At 34.5% G+C, this 14366-nt stretch overlaps 2 protein-coding genes across 4 annotated transcripts; both read right to left on the minus strand.

Moving 5' to 3' along the window:
- Positions 1–200: 200 nt before the first annotated feature.
- Positions 201–2890, minus strand: LOC115995440 (H/ACA ribonucleoprotein complex subunit CBF5). Its single transcript, XM_031120012.1, has 5 exons — positions 2712–2890; positions 2460–2617; positions 815–873; positions 604–723; positions 201–524 (listed from the first exon to the last, which is right to left on the minus strand). Exons 1-5 carry the CDS (start codon positions 2825–2827, stop codon positions 465–467), a joined length of 513 nt encoding a protein of 170 aa, XP_030975872.1. The 5' UTR covers positions 2828–2890; the 3' UTR covers positions 201–464.
- An 897-nt stretch (positions 2891–3787) lies between these two features.
- Positions 3788–14136, minus strand: LOC115994623 (sucrose nonfermenting 4-like protein). 3 transcript variants are annotated; one of them, XM_031118829.1, is made up of 14 exons: positions 13859–14135; positions 13327–13557; positions 13112–13199; positions 11350–11484; positions 10607–10741; positions 10432–10491; positions 9729–9818; positions 8777–8911; positions 7346–7490; positions 7071–7244; positions 6122–6185; positions 5915–5984; positions 5150–5267; positions 3788–4342 (listed from the first exon to the last, which is right to left on the minus strand). In XM_031118829.1, the coding sequence occupies exons 2-14, from the start codon at positions 13449–13451 to the stop codon at positions 4251–4253; spliced, it is 1431 nt and encodes a 476-aa protein (XP_030974689.1). In that variant the 5' UTR covers positions 13452–13557; positions 13859–14135; the 3' UTR covers positions 3788–4250. The 3 variants fall into 3 exon arrangements, with proteins under 3 accessions (XP_030974689.1, XP_030974691.1, XP_030974692.1); XM_031118831.1 differs by having other exon boundaries at positions 13706–14135; XM_031118832.1 differs by having other exon boundaries at positions 13327–14136.
- Positions 14137–14366: the final 230 nt, after the last annotated feature.

Here is a 14366-nt window from a genome sequence, read left to right on the forward strand (position 1 = left end):
ATAAATTGTTAATTCATGCTTTTCACCCTATCTAATCTCCAGGTTGACAAAAATTATCCATCTCACTTCACCCACCTACCTGGTTTTTCCTACTTCAATTAAGTAAAGAGATGGAAAAATACCTCCTACCCGGCCCTATCCCACTCCGTTTCAAAGAGTAGACGGGACGGAATGGAAACGGGAAAAAGAGTAAATATCAGTATATCACTTCAACCAAATGCCTCATTTGCAACTTGACAATTATTTCCTGGGAACAAGACACAAATTCAATTGTGCAACTAAGAATGGAGCATGTGGATTACAATCCAAGGTAAGTTGCACTTAAAACTTCCTAATACACATATCCTCCAAAAATCAGAGGGTAAATAACTGGTACTAGATTGCACTCAGCCAAAGAATATTTTACACAATCAAACATATTATAACTAATTTTCAGGTATAGAATTTTCATAACTTCAATCTAATCACAATTTCAATTTTTGTTTGCACTTCTTGACTACAGCATTTCCAGGATCCTCAGCAAACTGCAGCAAAACAAAATTCTTATTAATGAAGAGTCAAAACATAAAACACAAAAAGACAAAAACATCTCTACCAAACAACCTTTCGTTTTTTATTTTTCCTCTTTTCTTTCTTCTCTTTTTTGTTCTTCTTGTTATTTTTCTTGTTCTTGTTCTTGTTCTTCTTTTGTTTCTTTTCCTCTTTTCCTTCTTCAAAAGAATCCTGCAAAATTTGCAACAATTTGGGCAGTATTAAGTAGAGTTATCTCAATTACTATGACAGGATCAATTAAAGGGATGTAGAATCAAAGCACCTCAGTGTCACCAAAGGAGTCTACATGTTGAATAGTGGTTCCTGAATTTGACGTACCACCTGATATAAAAGAGAATTAGGAACTGATTTCCATTTGAGGACTTCTGCCATAAATTATATATGATGACATAAAAAAAAAAGAAGCAAACTAGACCACGGATGTGGACTCGTAAGTAGACAGACAGAAAAACCAAAATAACTCCAACTAAAATGTTCCCTTCCCAGACAGAATTCTGTCAAGCTACCTTTTGGGGGGGATGATTGAAAATGTTGTTTACCAATGATAGGGGGAACAATAAAGATCAAAGCAAACTTCCATAGGCAGAAACACACACACACACACACAGATAGACAGGGACAGGGACATGGACACATAAGCAGATTGACACCAAAAAAAAAAAAAAAAACTCCTAATAAATTGTTCCTTCCTGGTGTTAGGTCTCCCTGTTCTGGGGATGATTGAAAACGTTGTTAACCCAAAAGAAAGAGAACAATAAAATCAAAGCAAACTTCCATAAGTGCACACACACACACATATATAGCCTTGAATTTCATTATGAAAGTACAAGAAGGGGCACAAAAACCCCAGTGCATGGAATGTATACAAAAATAGAACCCACAAAAAAATTAACACAGAGCCAGCACAGTACACTCTATCTAACTTAAAACACATTCAGCAAGCTTTACAAAACACGAGCATAAAAAAAAATTCCATGGCTAGACGCTAAAAAGAGAACTTAAAGGATCAGTCTCCACTGCAGTTAGGTTGAAAAAAAATTATTCATGTAACCATAATACAAAACACTAATTCAGACAAATGTTCTTAGTTTTGCAAAATTTTTGAAGTTGAAAAAAAAAATAAAAAAAGGAATAAGACATGAATCATAGTTTATAAGCCACAAGTATCAAGGCTAAATGGTTCGCTCTTTCAAAGTCATTATGTCTCCTCTCCCACATCCCAAAATGGTTCCCCTCCATCAGGGGTGGAACCATTTAGAAGGGTTTCCAATATTAGAAAATTACCCCTAAATTTTCCTAAAATTTTCAAGAGATGTATGGTTCCCCCCCCCCCCCCCCCAAAAAAAAAACTTCTCAAATATTAGATTTTTACCCCTAAAATTTTCAAAAGAAATATGGTTAGCCCCCCAAACGCTTCATATTTTTTGTATGACACTATCAAATTGAATCAGGTTTATATTTGTTATTATTTTGGCTCCCATTCATAAAATTCGAGCTCCACCCCCTGCTCTCCATTGGCTTTAAAATGGGATATAATCCAATTCATTGTTCGTATTTGGTATTTAACAAATCTAAAGACGAATACAGTGTCACATCATTTAAAATCACCTATCATTCCTTATCTAGTTTTAAATGGCGTAGTTTACTTTTTTTTCCTCTCTCATTTAATCATTAGCTACATTAAATATTTTAATAAAACCACACAAAGTAGTTTTTCTTATGCTTTCAAAAAATACAAAGATATTATGGATTTTTTTTTTTTTTTTTTTGGGGAATTTGGAACTCATTAATTTGCCAAAACGACGGCGTATAAACAAAAATTACTACATCAGTAGAAGACGCTGGAACCAAATGAAGAGAGAATAAAAAATAGTACTAAAAAGGAATAGTATAGAAAAGGAAATTACAAGAAGGCAAAACGGTGCGTTTGGCATTTTGGACAGCGATTTCGACGAGATCGGGATTGATAGAGGCCAAACCGTCAGGCTCCTGTAGCTTTCTTTCTAGAAACTTCGCCAATGCCGCCGCCTTGTTCGTCCTCAACGGTCCTCCTGGGTGCGCCAACCTTCAATTCAAAATCAAATTCCACTATCAATACCAAAAACCTAGAGTGGGTAATAAGGTCAAAGAAAAACCAAAAAAGGGGTACGTACTAGTACCTGGGTTGGGAACGGTGAGAAGAAGAAGGTAAAGAAGGGAGAGGTGCGAATTTGCTTCCTCTAAGAGCTCTTCTTTCATCTTCGCTCAGTGTTTCCAACTCCGATGATACCCCCATTCTCTCTCTCTCTCTCTCTCTCTCTAAAACTGTTTCCTTTTTTCTTTTTTCACTTTTGTATTTTTTTTTGGAGGCGACGCAAATTTGATCTTCTGAGATTATATAGGGTTTGTTTTTTTTTTTTTCGGTTGTTGAAGGTGCCTACGTGGCAACGACGTCGTATATTGGCTTTGTAGATGCCTAACGGCACCGTATTCTTTAAATATTTTATTTATTGTATGCATAAGCTGACTGTGTACCAACAATGCACATCGTTTACCACGCAGAAACCAAAATGATATTATTTATTTAATTTGATTAGGTGTTTTTTTTTTTTTTTAATAGGAATTTGATTAGATGTTTGGTCTACGGAAAAGTGACATTTCTTGCTTTTTCTTTTTTTGAAAATTATTTTACTACAGTGTTTTCAGTTTTCAGTTTCAGCAAAAATAAGTTATATCCAAACAGATCCATAAGATATATTGTTAAAGTGATGGTGTAAAATAAATTGTGTTTTGATGATGTAAAATGCATTTTCTGATCAGTTGAATATAGCTATAGTTACTTCTATCTTTATTTATTTATTTTTCCTTTTGAGCTTAAATCTTACCCTTCTTACAATTACTTTCAGCCAATCTCCAAGTTTTCCTTTCAACCCATTGACTGAACACAAAAGCTCTGGTACGGGAAGAGATAACAAATTGATTCAAGGTGGTAAACAAAACCAGGCCTTTTCTGGATTTGCTTCAATAATTTTCCCCAGCAGCAACCTTCGGCAGTAGTTTAGTAACTCACTTTCCATACCACAACAGCTGCGACTCTAGCAGACAACATACTCAAATCTTATCATCCCCATAGTAGCATAAGAGGAGAAGGCCTTGGGTAGCACTTAAACTTTAAAGCATAGCAAAAAGATGGGATGATTGGTGCTGCCATTTAGATAATTTCTTTCTTTTCTTTTTTATTAAATTAGACCACAAGAAATTGAAAAAGCAATGCATATTAATGGGTTAATGAAGCTTAACACCATAACTTTAATCATTTAGTATTCATCTTCCCCAACTCTTTTCTGCACTTGCTTCATTGCAGAATAGAAATATTACAGGCGACAGGCTCCCCATTAAAAATGCATCTAAAGGTAACGACATAATGTACTTGATAACAATATGGACAGGGGATGATGAACAAATTTGGGAGAGAATCAAATGCTCTCAATTTACAGCCTCTTTCTTTAGCCTAAAATCCTAAAAAAGCAGGCGTTGAAGCAAGAGGCCAATCCAATTGCCAATCCAATTGTATATTTTAGCGAAACGAGATCAAGTCATCGTGTAAACTACTTGAGTCTCTATGGAACAGTTGAGCAGGTGATGATGCCCATAAACATCTGGAAATCTTAAGTGATTGCACAAGCCTCTTCAATTATATCATCAATCATTGATTTGAATTAGCCAAACAAGAACTTGAAAATGTCACTGAGTGAAACAATGCCTTCCACTCGCTTGCTGCCAGCCTCCACAATGACAAGCCGTCTAACACCTGAAACCCAATATTAGATATGGCAGTTAATCTGATGTAGAAATTTCAAGAGGGAGCGACTGACCTATTGACAAAACCAAGTGGTATACAAAATTGGTGTAGAGCACAAGAAAATGCCATCTACAACACATTGATAAACAGTAACTCCCCATCATGTGTAATTGTCTAGAAGTATCAGGCCCCACAGACTCCACAATAGTGACCATACAATACACTTTATGCGGAGTTCGGACTCTAAATAATGCTCAAGTGAATTAACTTTAAGTGACCATGTTTGTTAGCATGCCAAGTAATCACAAGTATAACTGTATCCATTTGTTTTGATGACAGCATCACGTAATTGCAACATTGGCAAGCAAATGGTATTAAACCACATGCACAACAAAATAAGAGCACGAGTGGCATTCCAGGGTATACAAAACAAATATATACACAAAAAAGAAAAACAAGAACACCATATCCAACTTGTCTGTTGAAATAGTGCAATTAAGAGCAAAATTGGACGAAAGAACCATAGTTTTTCAAAAAGTTTTGGATGCTAATTACAACAATCTATTAATTGTCTTGCAACTTTGCAATCATAAGGACATAAACCACCATTTCTAACATATACTCTTCCCAAAATCCCTATGAAGCTTATGCATAAAACTCATAATCCTGTATTATGCATGTTCATATGATAATAGTACTACACCCTTTAACCCTATATCCAACAGCAACAGACAGGTTCTTTCAAAAGTTTAATCTTTAGTTGAAACAAAGAGGACATGCTTTAAATAGAAAATTATTAACAAAATAAGCTTTTACCTGGATTTGCCAATCGCTCCATAACTTTATGGAGTGAGTCAGAGCGCAAACACATCTGACATCTTTGACTCCTTAGCTCATAAGCAGAGTATAAATCTTGACCCAACTGCTGCAATGCCTAGAGAGAGAGAAAGGGAGAGAGAGTAAGCACCAAAAGGCAGAACTCAAAATATAAATGCAGCCAATGCAATTAGTTGGATTTAAGGCTTTAATTGAGTTGAAAATTAAATAAAACCATAATAGGGTCCAAAGAAAAAGGATTTTTGCCTCTATAAAGCTTAACAAAAATAGATTCTGTAAAAGGCTTTAATTGAGTTGAAATTTAAATGAAACCATAGTAGGGTCCAAAGAAAAAAGATTTTTTGATAGGTAAAAAACTTTTATTGAAATAGCAAAACTTCCAAGTATTCAAAGAAAGATCAACATCAGCATCTCAAAGAACAGAACTCTAACAAATCTAAAATAGAAGCACAAGGGAAAGCTTGGAGAGTTCTAGCCTATTCCAGAAAAGAAGAAAAAAAAAGGATTTTGCCTGCTTAAGCTAAGAAAAAATTGATTCTGTAACCAAAGTCAAGTACCAGGGAGTACAACTTTCCTGTTGATGAACGTGTGCAAAGGATATATTTTAAGTACAACCTTTGACAATATATACATTTGTAATTTTGTTTTTACAAGTAATAACACAAAAAGACAATTTTTACTTCAGGGGGAAAAAGGTGTATAAGAAAGTTGATCAATTCATTATAAATAAGTTACAGTCGTTACCTGATGAACTGTCATTTCATCAAGATTAATATGCGTATAAGCTCTGTCTTTAGCCAATGCTGTTATATCACTGTCAACAACATGCACAGATAATGAACAATATCCCGCACAGTCAAAGAAAAGGTAGCTAAGAATTAATTCCAAGCTTCTTAAAAACAAGCATCCCATAATTAAAAATATAATGAGACTTATATGTCATGTACTAACCTCCGACAATATATATCCAGTAATGAGTCATTGTCATCAACAATTGGTATTGAACTTACTCGAGCTGCAAAAGGAAAGGATAACACGAATGATAACAAATGCAAAAGCACATTTTTGCAAAAATATGGCTAAAAGAACCAAAGCTGAAATTTATTCAATTAGTCAAGGAAGAGTTCCTCTACCATGCTTATCCATAGGCTCAATGAGGTAAGGGAGGCAAATATAATCTCACAAACCTATCTTATATCTATTGTGGTGATAATAAATTTGCACTAAAGAATTATAAATGAAACTCTTTTCCACCATCAATCTCAATGAATTTTGCTAATTATTCTCCATAAAATTCATAGTTCATACATCATTGAAATCACTTTACTCTGTCTAAACTCAAACAAAACATACTTAAGGCTATCTGCCTTAATAGTGTGCTACAAATCCCAAATAGCGATAATAACACAACTGCCACATGTGAAACCAGCCATTAGAGATGCATAGCAACAAGTGCTGTAAAAAAGTGACCAATGGGGGAAATGCACCATACTCAATAATTTATCCATTATAAATGTTTCAAGATATGGGTGACTGCACACTTCAATAAGACTTCAAGGTCAAATTAGAAAACAAACATTCCTTGGCATGAGACCACTGCACAAAAACAATAAAAAATTCTATTCCACAATGAAGTGTAAACATTTAATATAAAATATATATACACACACAAAACTTTAATAATTATTCATTCTACATATAGTTTCCATCAAAACTTCAGTAACACATACAGGCAGTTTACATACTTAAACAATACAAACATGCAGATGAACATCCTCAGTCCTCAGATTCATAATAATGTGTAAATGGGTATGCTGTAGAAAATCTCTTCCCCCCCAAACCCCCCCACCAACCCTTTTTTTTCCTTTTTCTCTGCATATGATGCAAGCAAGAATCCTACCTTGAACTAACAAATTTAATGCTGAACGAAGAGAAGCACTAGGTCTCAACATTGCTAACGGTTGACGATTTGATTCTCCAATTTTAGGAGCCCATGTACCCACAGGAATTGAACAAATTGGCAGTTGGAGGATAGGTAATGAGCTTGCAGAATGTCTAAAATATCGGCAAATACCTGAAATACCGTCCACAAGTTTAGTATTAAATGTGTCATTAGTTAGCGAGCTAGCTTTACAAACCTTGTACTATTAATTAGCAAGTTACTAAAAGGCTTACATTTTAGAATTCCAGTAAGTGAAGCAAGATGTAATAATTGTGGAAACGATCCGTCTTCGGAAGATGAATAGATAATGGGAACTGTGGCCACCTCATTTTGCAGTATCTTGAGAGCAACATCGTTCAAATTATCATTTGGACCAGCCTGCAATTAATAAATGATGAGGACAGTGGACAACAGTAAAAAATGCTGCCTTTCTAAAACAGAAAGTGCTGTGAGAAATTCAGTGATATAAAATCACAAGAAAAAAAATTGGCAAGTTAATCAACCCTGCAGTTCAATTTACGGAAAGAACTGCATAGTTGACCTCAAAAAGCTATAATAACTCTACATGCACTTTTGAACTTGCCATGGCACAGCAGTTACAACTCAAGCATCACAACAATAAGTGTCAACAGAGCCGTTACACCACATGTAGTCTGTGTGTGTGTTTGGTATAGCTCATTTTAAAGAAATAAAATAAGCTAGCTTAATGTATAAATTAAACCATAGATACAGCACCATAGTATTCCTGTTGTCATTGCATTTATTGTTTATTTACTAGCTCATGGCTGACAGGCTATTTTCTATCATGATAGATTATGATTAAAGCCATGTATCAAACAATACTTAAGATTTACAATGGCACCTTTAACAACTTCAATAAAAGTCTCTATTTTCTTTGACACTTTTAAGATTTATGGGAAGAAATTTTTATGATGGCCTCTTCAAAATTGAATTAAGGGTTTCAAATTTCTATGTTACCTCAAGAAGGTGTCAAACACCTTAGTTTTATGCCTTCTTGAAATTGTCAGAATTTCTAATTTATCAAAAACAATGTTTCTAAGTCAATTAATACATGGAAAGATAGGATTCAAAATGAGGAAATTTGCTTAAAGATAGGGGTAGCCCCTGTTGATGAACAAATAAGGGAGAGCCACTTGAGATGCTTTGATCATTTTCAAAGAAAAGAGAAATGCACCGGGAAAAAAGAGTGAGTTGATCCAAGTTGAGGGAACAAGAGGTAGAGGCAAACCAAAAATCACTTTAGTAGAAGTAATAAAACAAAGACACGTCAATTAAGAGAATAACAAAGAATATGACTTTAAATAGAATAGAAATTTTAGAAAGGAGGAAAAGAATACATGTGGCCGACCTGACTAATCTAATGAGGATCCATAGCCAAACCCAAAATTTTGCGACTACGGCTTTGTTGTTGTTGTACATCTTGAAAAATATGAGGCATGTGTTGTATGAAAATATATAGACACATAAACATTCCCCACATACACATCATTAACATATCTAATTTTTGTAATAAAGAAAAAAAGTACGCATCATTAGCATCTCTTGGGCATTATTAATCCACAGGGAGCTAAAAAATGAAAATAGCAAACCCAAGTGGTCCATTTGCATGCTAGAGATAAAATCACACCAGATGCTACACTTACATGGATGAAACGCCTAGGAAATGCTCTCCCATGACAATCGTTCTGTCTGTTAAGATACGCCTTTCCCTCTTTCCAAGCAGATATAGTATGTGTTTCAAGTTCTTCCTCTGTCAGATTTGACGCATTATTCCCAAGCTAAAAATAAAACATGAGTTAGCATGCTTAACAATTGTTATTAACCATTAACCATGCAAGTACACATATACATGAGTATATATTTAACTGAACTTAACAAGAAACACACAAACAATAAGATCTTATCTAGTATGAATTGCACCAAATATTAAAAATCCAATAAATATATTGCTGACACCAAAAAAGAAACACATACACAAGTTAAATTTGTTGAATGCTGCACTTGCTTTTATAAGTAACAAAACTTTATCAATGAAAAATTTTGCCCAAGTACACATCGTTTACTATAGGTAAAACACTCAAATTATATGTCTAATGCAGCATTTTGTGCATCTGAAGATGAAAATTTCATAAATACCATGGTACTAGACCTGTTACTCATACATATAAGTATACAGAGACAATTAAATACTCATTCCTCTAAATGTCCTGTTAAGACATCATAACTAATGCTTCAGATTTTTCCTTCAAAATATTACAGGGTAAGGAAACCCAAAGGAATAATGTCAAAAATAAAAATGATCTGAATAAGGTGAATTGGACACTCCTCTCCTACTGGTTATGTTCCCAAAAGGTTCAGCAAAAACTTTCTCATGTTTTGTCAAAAATTGATATTAGAAGAAAAATAAAACAAGGTGACATCTAACAGGTTTATCTTACCTAGCCCATAATCCCTATACATGGCATATTGGTAGCTTCAAGAATAATGCATTAGTTTTATCGTGAAAGAGATCATAAAACGTAATAGCCATAAGAAGAGTTTGCACTTGGAAAACTCACTAGCAGAAAATGTTCATAATTCCCTACAAACACATACCTCTCTTAATATTAAAATAAAATCGAATGCACTAAGAACTCCAACAAACTGCCCCCTGCGGACGTCACAAAGAGGAGCCATCGGGATTCCCTGAAATTAGTTTGAATTAGAGAGATGCATATCCAAGCCCTTTCTTAGAAAATAAGTGAATACTCAAGAATACCAAAAACAAGAGAAAAACTACAAATGTGAAGGCAGAGACTTGGTGAATTTCATCCCACAATAGCTTTGATGAATTGACTGGAACATTTAACTCCATTATCAGCACAATGCTAGGTTACATAAAGGATGGACATGGATGCACAAGGGCCCCAATAATAAAGAGATTACTATGGAAATTTGTTTCTCTTCTCATCATTAAAGCTTTAATCTCCCCCACCCCTCCCCCTAAAAAAAGAATTAAAAAGACATGATCTGATTCACTTTTCAGAATTACCTTAGCACCTCCAAAATGCTAATTAAAAGTCACAGTAGATTCATTTCAGGCATGTTCATTATTCTCTGACATATATCAGATTAACAGTGTACATTGACCCAAGAGAAAGTGAGAAAAATTTTAACCCTCTTTTCCCCTTTTTGGGTTAGTGGCAAGTGAGGTGATATTGGTAATAATCCAATACATGTTTCTTAGAAAAAAATCTTTCAAAATATGCAGAATTGACTTTAACTCAATTCTAAACTTGGGGGAAAATAAAGTAGATACCTGCTCATGTAATATGTGGAATGCTTGCTTCACTGGTAAATCAACATCCAAAGCAACAACCTGTAAGCTAGATGTTTTCAAATTGGGAACAAAAATGACTAATTCACGGTGATCAACATTATATAGACAGTAAATTGTGAGTCTCAAATGAAGGCTAATGGTAAAGCATCCAAACCTTGCCTGACTCAGGAAGTAACTCATAAACAGTGTGATTAGTCAAAAAAGCAGATATACGTTGACGGGATGCCTGTAAATCAGTTTCTGATATGCTGGGCACTACCTCAGTCAGTGTACCATCTGTAACTCGGACCTGCATTGTACATCAGAACCCCAGTCCACTTATATAATTCATAACAGAAGAACCTTTTTTTTATATAAGTGGAAAAGATACAGCCCATATGAAGTTAAGGGTTTGGCCTGGGTCCACTGCCCCAATGCATTGGACCCAATACAATTCGGACACGTCCAAAATATGCCATGTGTCCACATCGTGTTGGGTCTAGTGCACTAGAGCACTAGACAAACACAAGCTTAACCCAAAGTTAAATGTTAAGATGCAACAGAATACCAAAAGTATACTGTGAACCTATTGTTGCATTGGATATGACAAGGTAAGACCATCCAAAAGATGCTCACTCAGGAAACATGAAGTGGTACTTACTGATAGTTACGATTGACTTAAAAAAATAAATAAATAAACACTTGCTCCATAGGCTCATAGGTTTTCAAATAAGCAAAGCTTGGCTGGGTGTTAAGAACACTAAAGTTCAAACAATTCCTCAAGTCAAGCCCACAGAGACATATAGATATCGCTAAGACTCCTGACTTCCAGCAAAATCAAAACAAAACAAAAGACAACAAGAAGAGCATAAGTATCATGGTAATCATGATTTCAAACATATGGTATAACTGACTCACCACACGCCGAAAGGTTTCAGTATCGACATCCATGTCATCCGTAGACAGATGTAGCGTGTTCACAATCCCATATTCACCAGTCACATGATGTTCAGATTCATCATATCGCCATTGTCCATCAACATAGAACTTGTACTGCATGCAAGATAATCCACATATAAGGACATTCATGTCTGTGAAGAATCAAAATTTAAACATCTTTACCATCAGAGCATAAAATGTGTATTCCTCACTCATAGTAGCATTCTTTGTTCAAACAAAAGGAATTTCTGAGGCTTAAATTTATTTTGACAGATTCAAGCACTTTTAAGCCCATATATCAGTATAGTAATAATTAAAACCTTAGAATATAATTTTAGAAGAAATAAAAGAAACTTCACTGGTGAAGAAAGAGTTTATTTATATTGTATCAGTTTTTTCAGCCACAAACGCACTCCTTTCTACTTTAACCATGCTTGGTATGCTATAGTCTTGTTTCTTACACCTTTATAAACAATCTGAATCACCCAGAAATCCATTCCACTTCTATATTGCCAAGATTTAAAAACAAACGACCTTGATGCAGAACTTGATAGAAGACCCAAAAGGTAATTCCACACTACAAATGCACAAAGTTTCAATGTTCTCATTCTAAATAACACACGGGTGCGTGATTATTCGTACACACACACATAGTAAAAAAATCATCAATGGGGACACAACTCTAGTGCTCATGAGTATACAAAAGGGCACCTGAAAAAGAAAAGAACTAAAAATCAAAGCCCAAAGTTTTGAACATCTATAAAATCAAAGACCCTGAAAGTCCAAAAGAAGGATGAACCAAAACTCACTCGAACAGAATTTTGAGAAAACCCAATCAATGTCAATACTTTAACTCTGTGAAAGCTTAGATCCATTTATTTTGTCACAAATACTTACACTAGAAACTTCGTCAGGGGTGAATACCCTTGGATTACTTGGAAACTAGTTCTTGTGGGTTTTACTAGCTAGAGGCAACTCCAAAGGGCTCTTCTTTAGAAAGTTTCACCATGTTATCCAAAAAACAAATCATATCCTGCCTACATACAACTCTATCTACTTGAGAACGTGTGGCCATTCATGTGTATTTGGGTAGCACCCACTTGGCTTTTCTTCAAATAACATGCCATAAAACAATTTGCTTTCATTCATTTTAATCGCTGTGAAGGAGAACTGGTTCACAAACTCTAATTCAAAACTAGCAGCCTTTTTGGTTTTTTTCCTCAATAACTGTCAACCGAAATATTCTCTTCTTGGCAGAAATACATTCAACCAAATTCCACAGAACAATACGCCTAATTACGGCCAAATATTTCATTTCTTTGACGATGATGATAACAACATAAGAAATAAATAAAAAACAATACCACGAAGTGATTAGGTACATCCTTATATAGATGATCTTCTCGATCTGCTTCAGCTCCTGATATAGATCTCACTGTTCTTAGCCACAAGCCTATTTACTTCTTCAACCATTTCAATAACTTATCGCTTTTTGCCTCCCATTCTACACCCTAGAAGTGCTTCAGCACTAACCCAAATCTTCAAACCCATTGTCAACAAGTCAAATCACGACCCACTATAAAACAACCCCCAAGTTGCTAACACAAGCTTGACAATTGAATTCGCCAACATAACCATCATATCATAAATGCAAATATCTTAATAACGTGATCCAACATCAAATTCCACACGGCATTGCTTCAAAGTACCCAAAAAAAAAACTAATTACCCACGAACTGACCTGATGGTATCCAGGCAATAAGCCATAAACAGTTTGAAACACGTTATCACAATTCTCAACGGGCAACATCGGCACAAGCTGAGCCCACCTTCACAAAAACAAAAGAACTTCCAATTAAGCACTTTTTCAATAAGTAAAAACTAAACTAAACTAAACTAACAGCATTCTATAACAATCAAATAAAAAGTGAAACCAAAAAAAAATCAGAGACTCACTGAGTGAAAGAGCCACAAAGAAAAACACTGTTCCCACCATGTTTCCAAACGAACCGCATTGGGATTAACACTGTGCCCGGAACTGCGGCTTCTTCCGGCACAGAATTCATGTTCGGCGAAAACATTTACCCCTGAATTTCTCAACAATTTACGAAGAAATGCCCCTCCAAGAAATCAACTTTCTTCTTCTTGCTTCTTCTTTTTTTGTTTTTAACACACAGCTCGCTTTATCTATTTACCATAACAAAACCCCAAAAAAAAAAAAAAAAATCAAAGCAAATTCGCTGCAAATCAGTACAATCCCTAAAAAATACAATAACCAAACCCTAAAAAAGTTCAAAATTTTTCAAAAGAATGAAAAACCCCAATCACTGCTTACCAATTATCAACTACTACTACCACTACAACTCGTAGTTAACAGAACGCAAAGCTCGGAAATGAAATTGTACGAACAAACAAACAAACAAAAAAATCCCTAACCCTGATAAAAAAAAAAAAAAAAAAAAATTTGGGGCAAAAATCACAAACTCACCGTTTAGATTTTAGAGCACCCCAAAACGACTTCGAATTTGAAAAAAAATTAAAATTAAAATTCTATTTCAGGAATTGGATTCGAACAAGCAGAGAGCGAAAGAGGTTAACGACAAAAAGATCGAAACCCTAAATGAGAAAAAAAAATTTCCAAAAAAATTAATAATAATAATTAAGGAAGAAGAACAAAAAAAGAAAGTGGGTGTGAAAATCGAGAGGAGCGATACGATCGAATCTGATTTGGAACCCTAAAAGACGAAACTTTGAAAGAGATGTTTTAGAGAAATATAAAAAAATAAAAATAAAAAAAATTATTATTATTATTAAAATTAAAATTTTAACCCAAAGTGATATAAAATAAATAAATAAAATAAAAAAGGAGGTCTACTCTATCAAACTGTCTAAAGCTAAGCTAAGAAATTCTAAAACTTGTTTTTTTTATGTAGGGAAAATTTTACTCTTTTTTTTTTTTTTTTTTATTACAGTGAGGAATGAATTATGAGTGGTAA

The sequence above is a fragment of the Quercus lobata genome, chromosome 6, assembly GCF_001633185.2.
Source record: "Quercus lobata isolate SW786 chromosome 6, ValleyOak3.0 Primary Assembly, whole genome shotgun sequence".
NCBI classification, from domain to species: domain Eukaryota; kingdom Viridiplantae; phylum Streptophyta; class Magnoliopsida; order Fagales; family Fagaceae; genus Quercus; species Quercus lobata.

Bases quoted from the DNA above. Each gene is read 5' to 3' on its own strand.
- LOC115995440 (XM_031120012.1), bottom strand. From the start codon at position 2,827: ATGGGGGTATCATCGGAGTTGGAAACACTGAGCGAAGATGAAAGAAGA. The intron at 724-814 runs GTGCTTTGATTC...CAAATTTTGCAG, and splicing joins ACTCCTTTGGTGACACTGAG to GATTCTTTTGAAGAAGGAAA. The intron at 525-603 runs GTTGTTTGGTAG...GTTTTGCTGCAG, and splicing joins GGAAAAATAAAAAACGAAAG to TTTGCTGAGGATCCTGGAAA.
- LOC115994623 (XM_031118832.1), bottom strand. From the start codon at position 13,451: ATGTTTTCGCCGAACATGAATTCTGTGCCGGAAGAAGCCGCAGTTCCG. The intron at 10,742-11,349 runs GTGAGTCAGTTA...TGTACAATGCAG, and splicing joins CTGAAACCTTTCGGCGTGTG to GTCCGAGTTACAGATGGTAC. The intron at 10,492-10,606 runs GTTTGGATGCTT...TCTAGCTTACAG, and splicing joins TACTTCCTGAGTCAGGCAAG to GTTGTTGCTTTGGATGTTGA.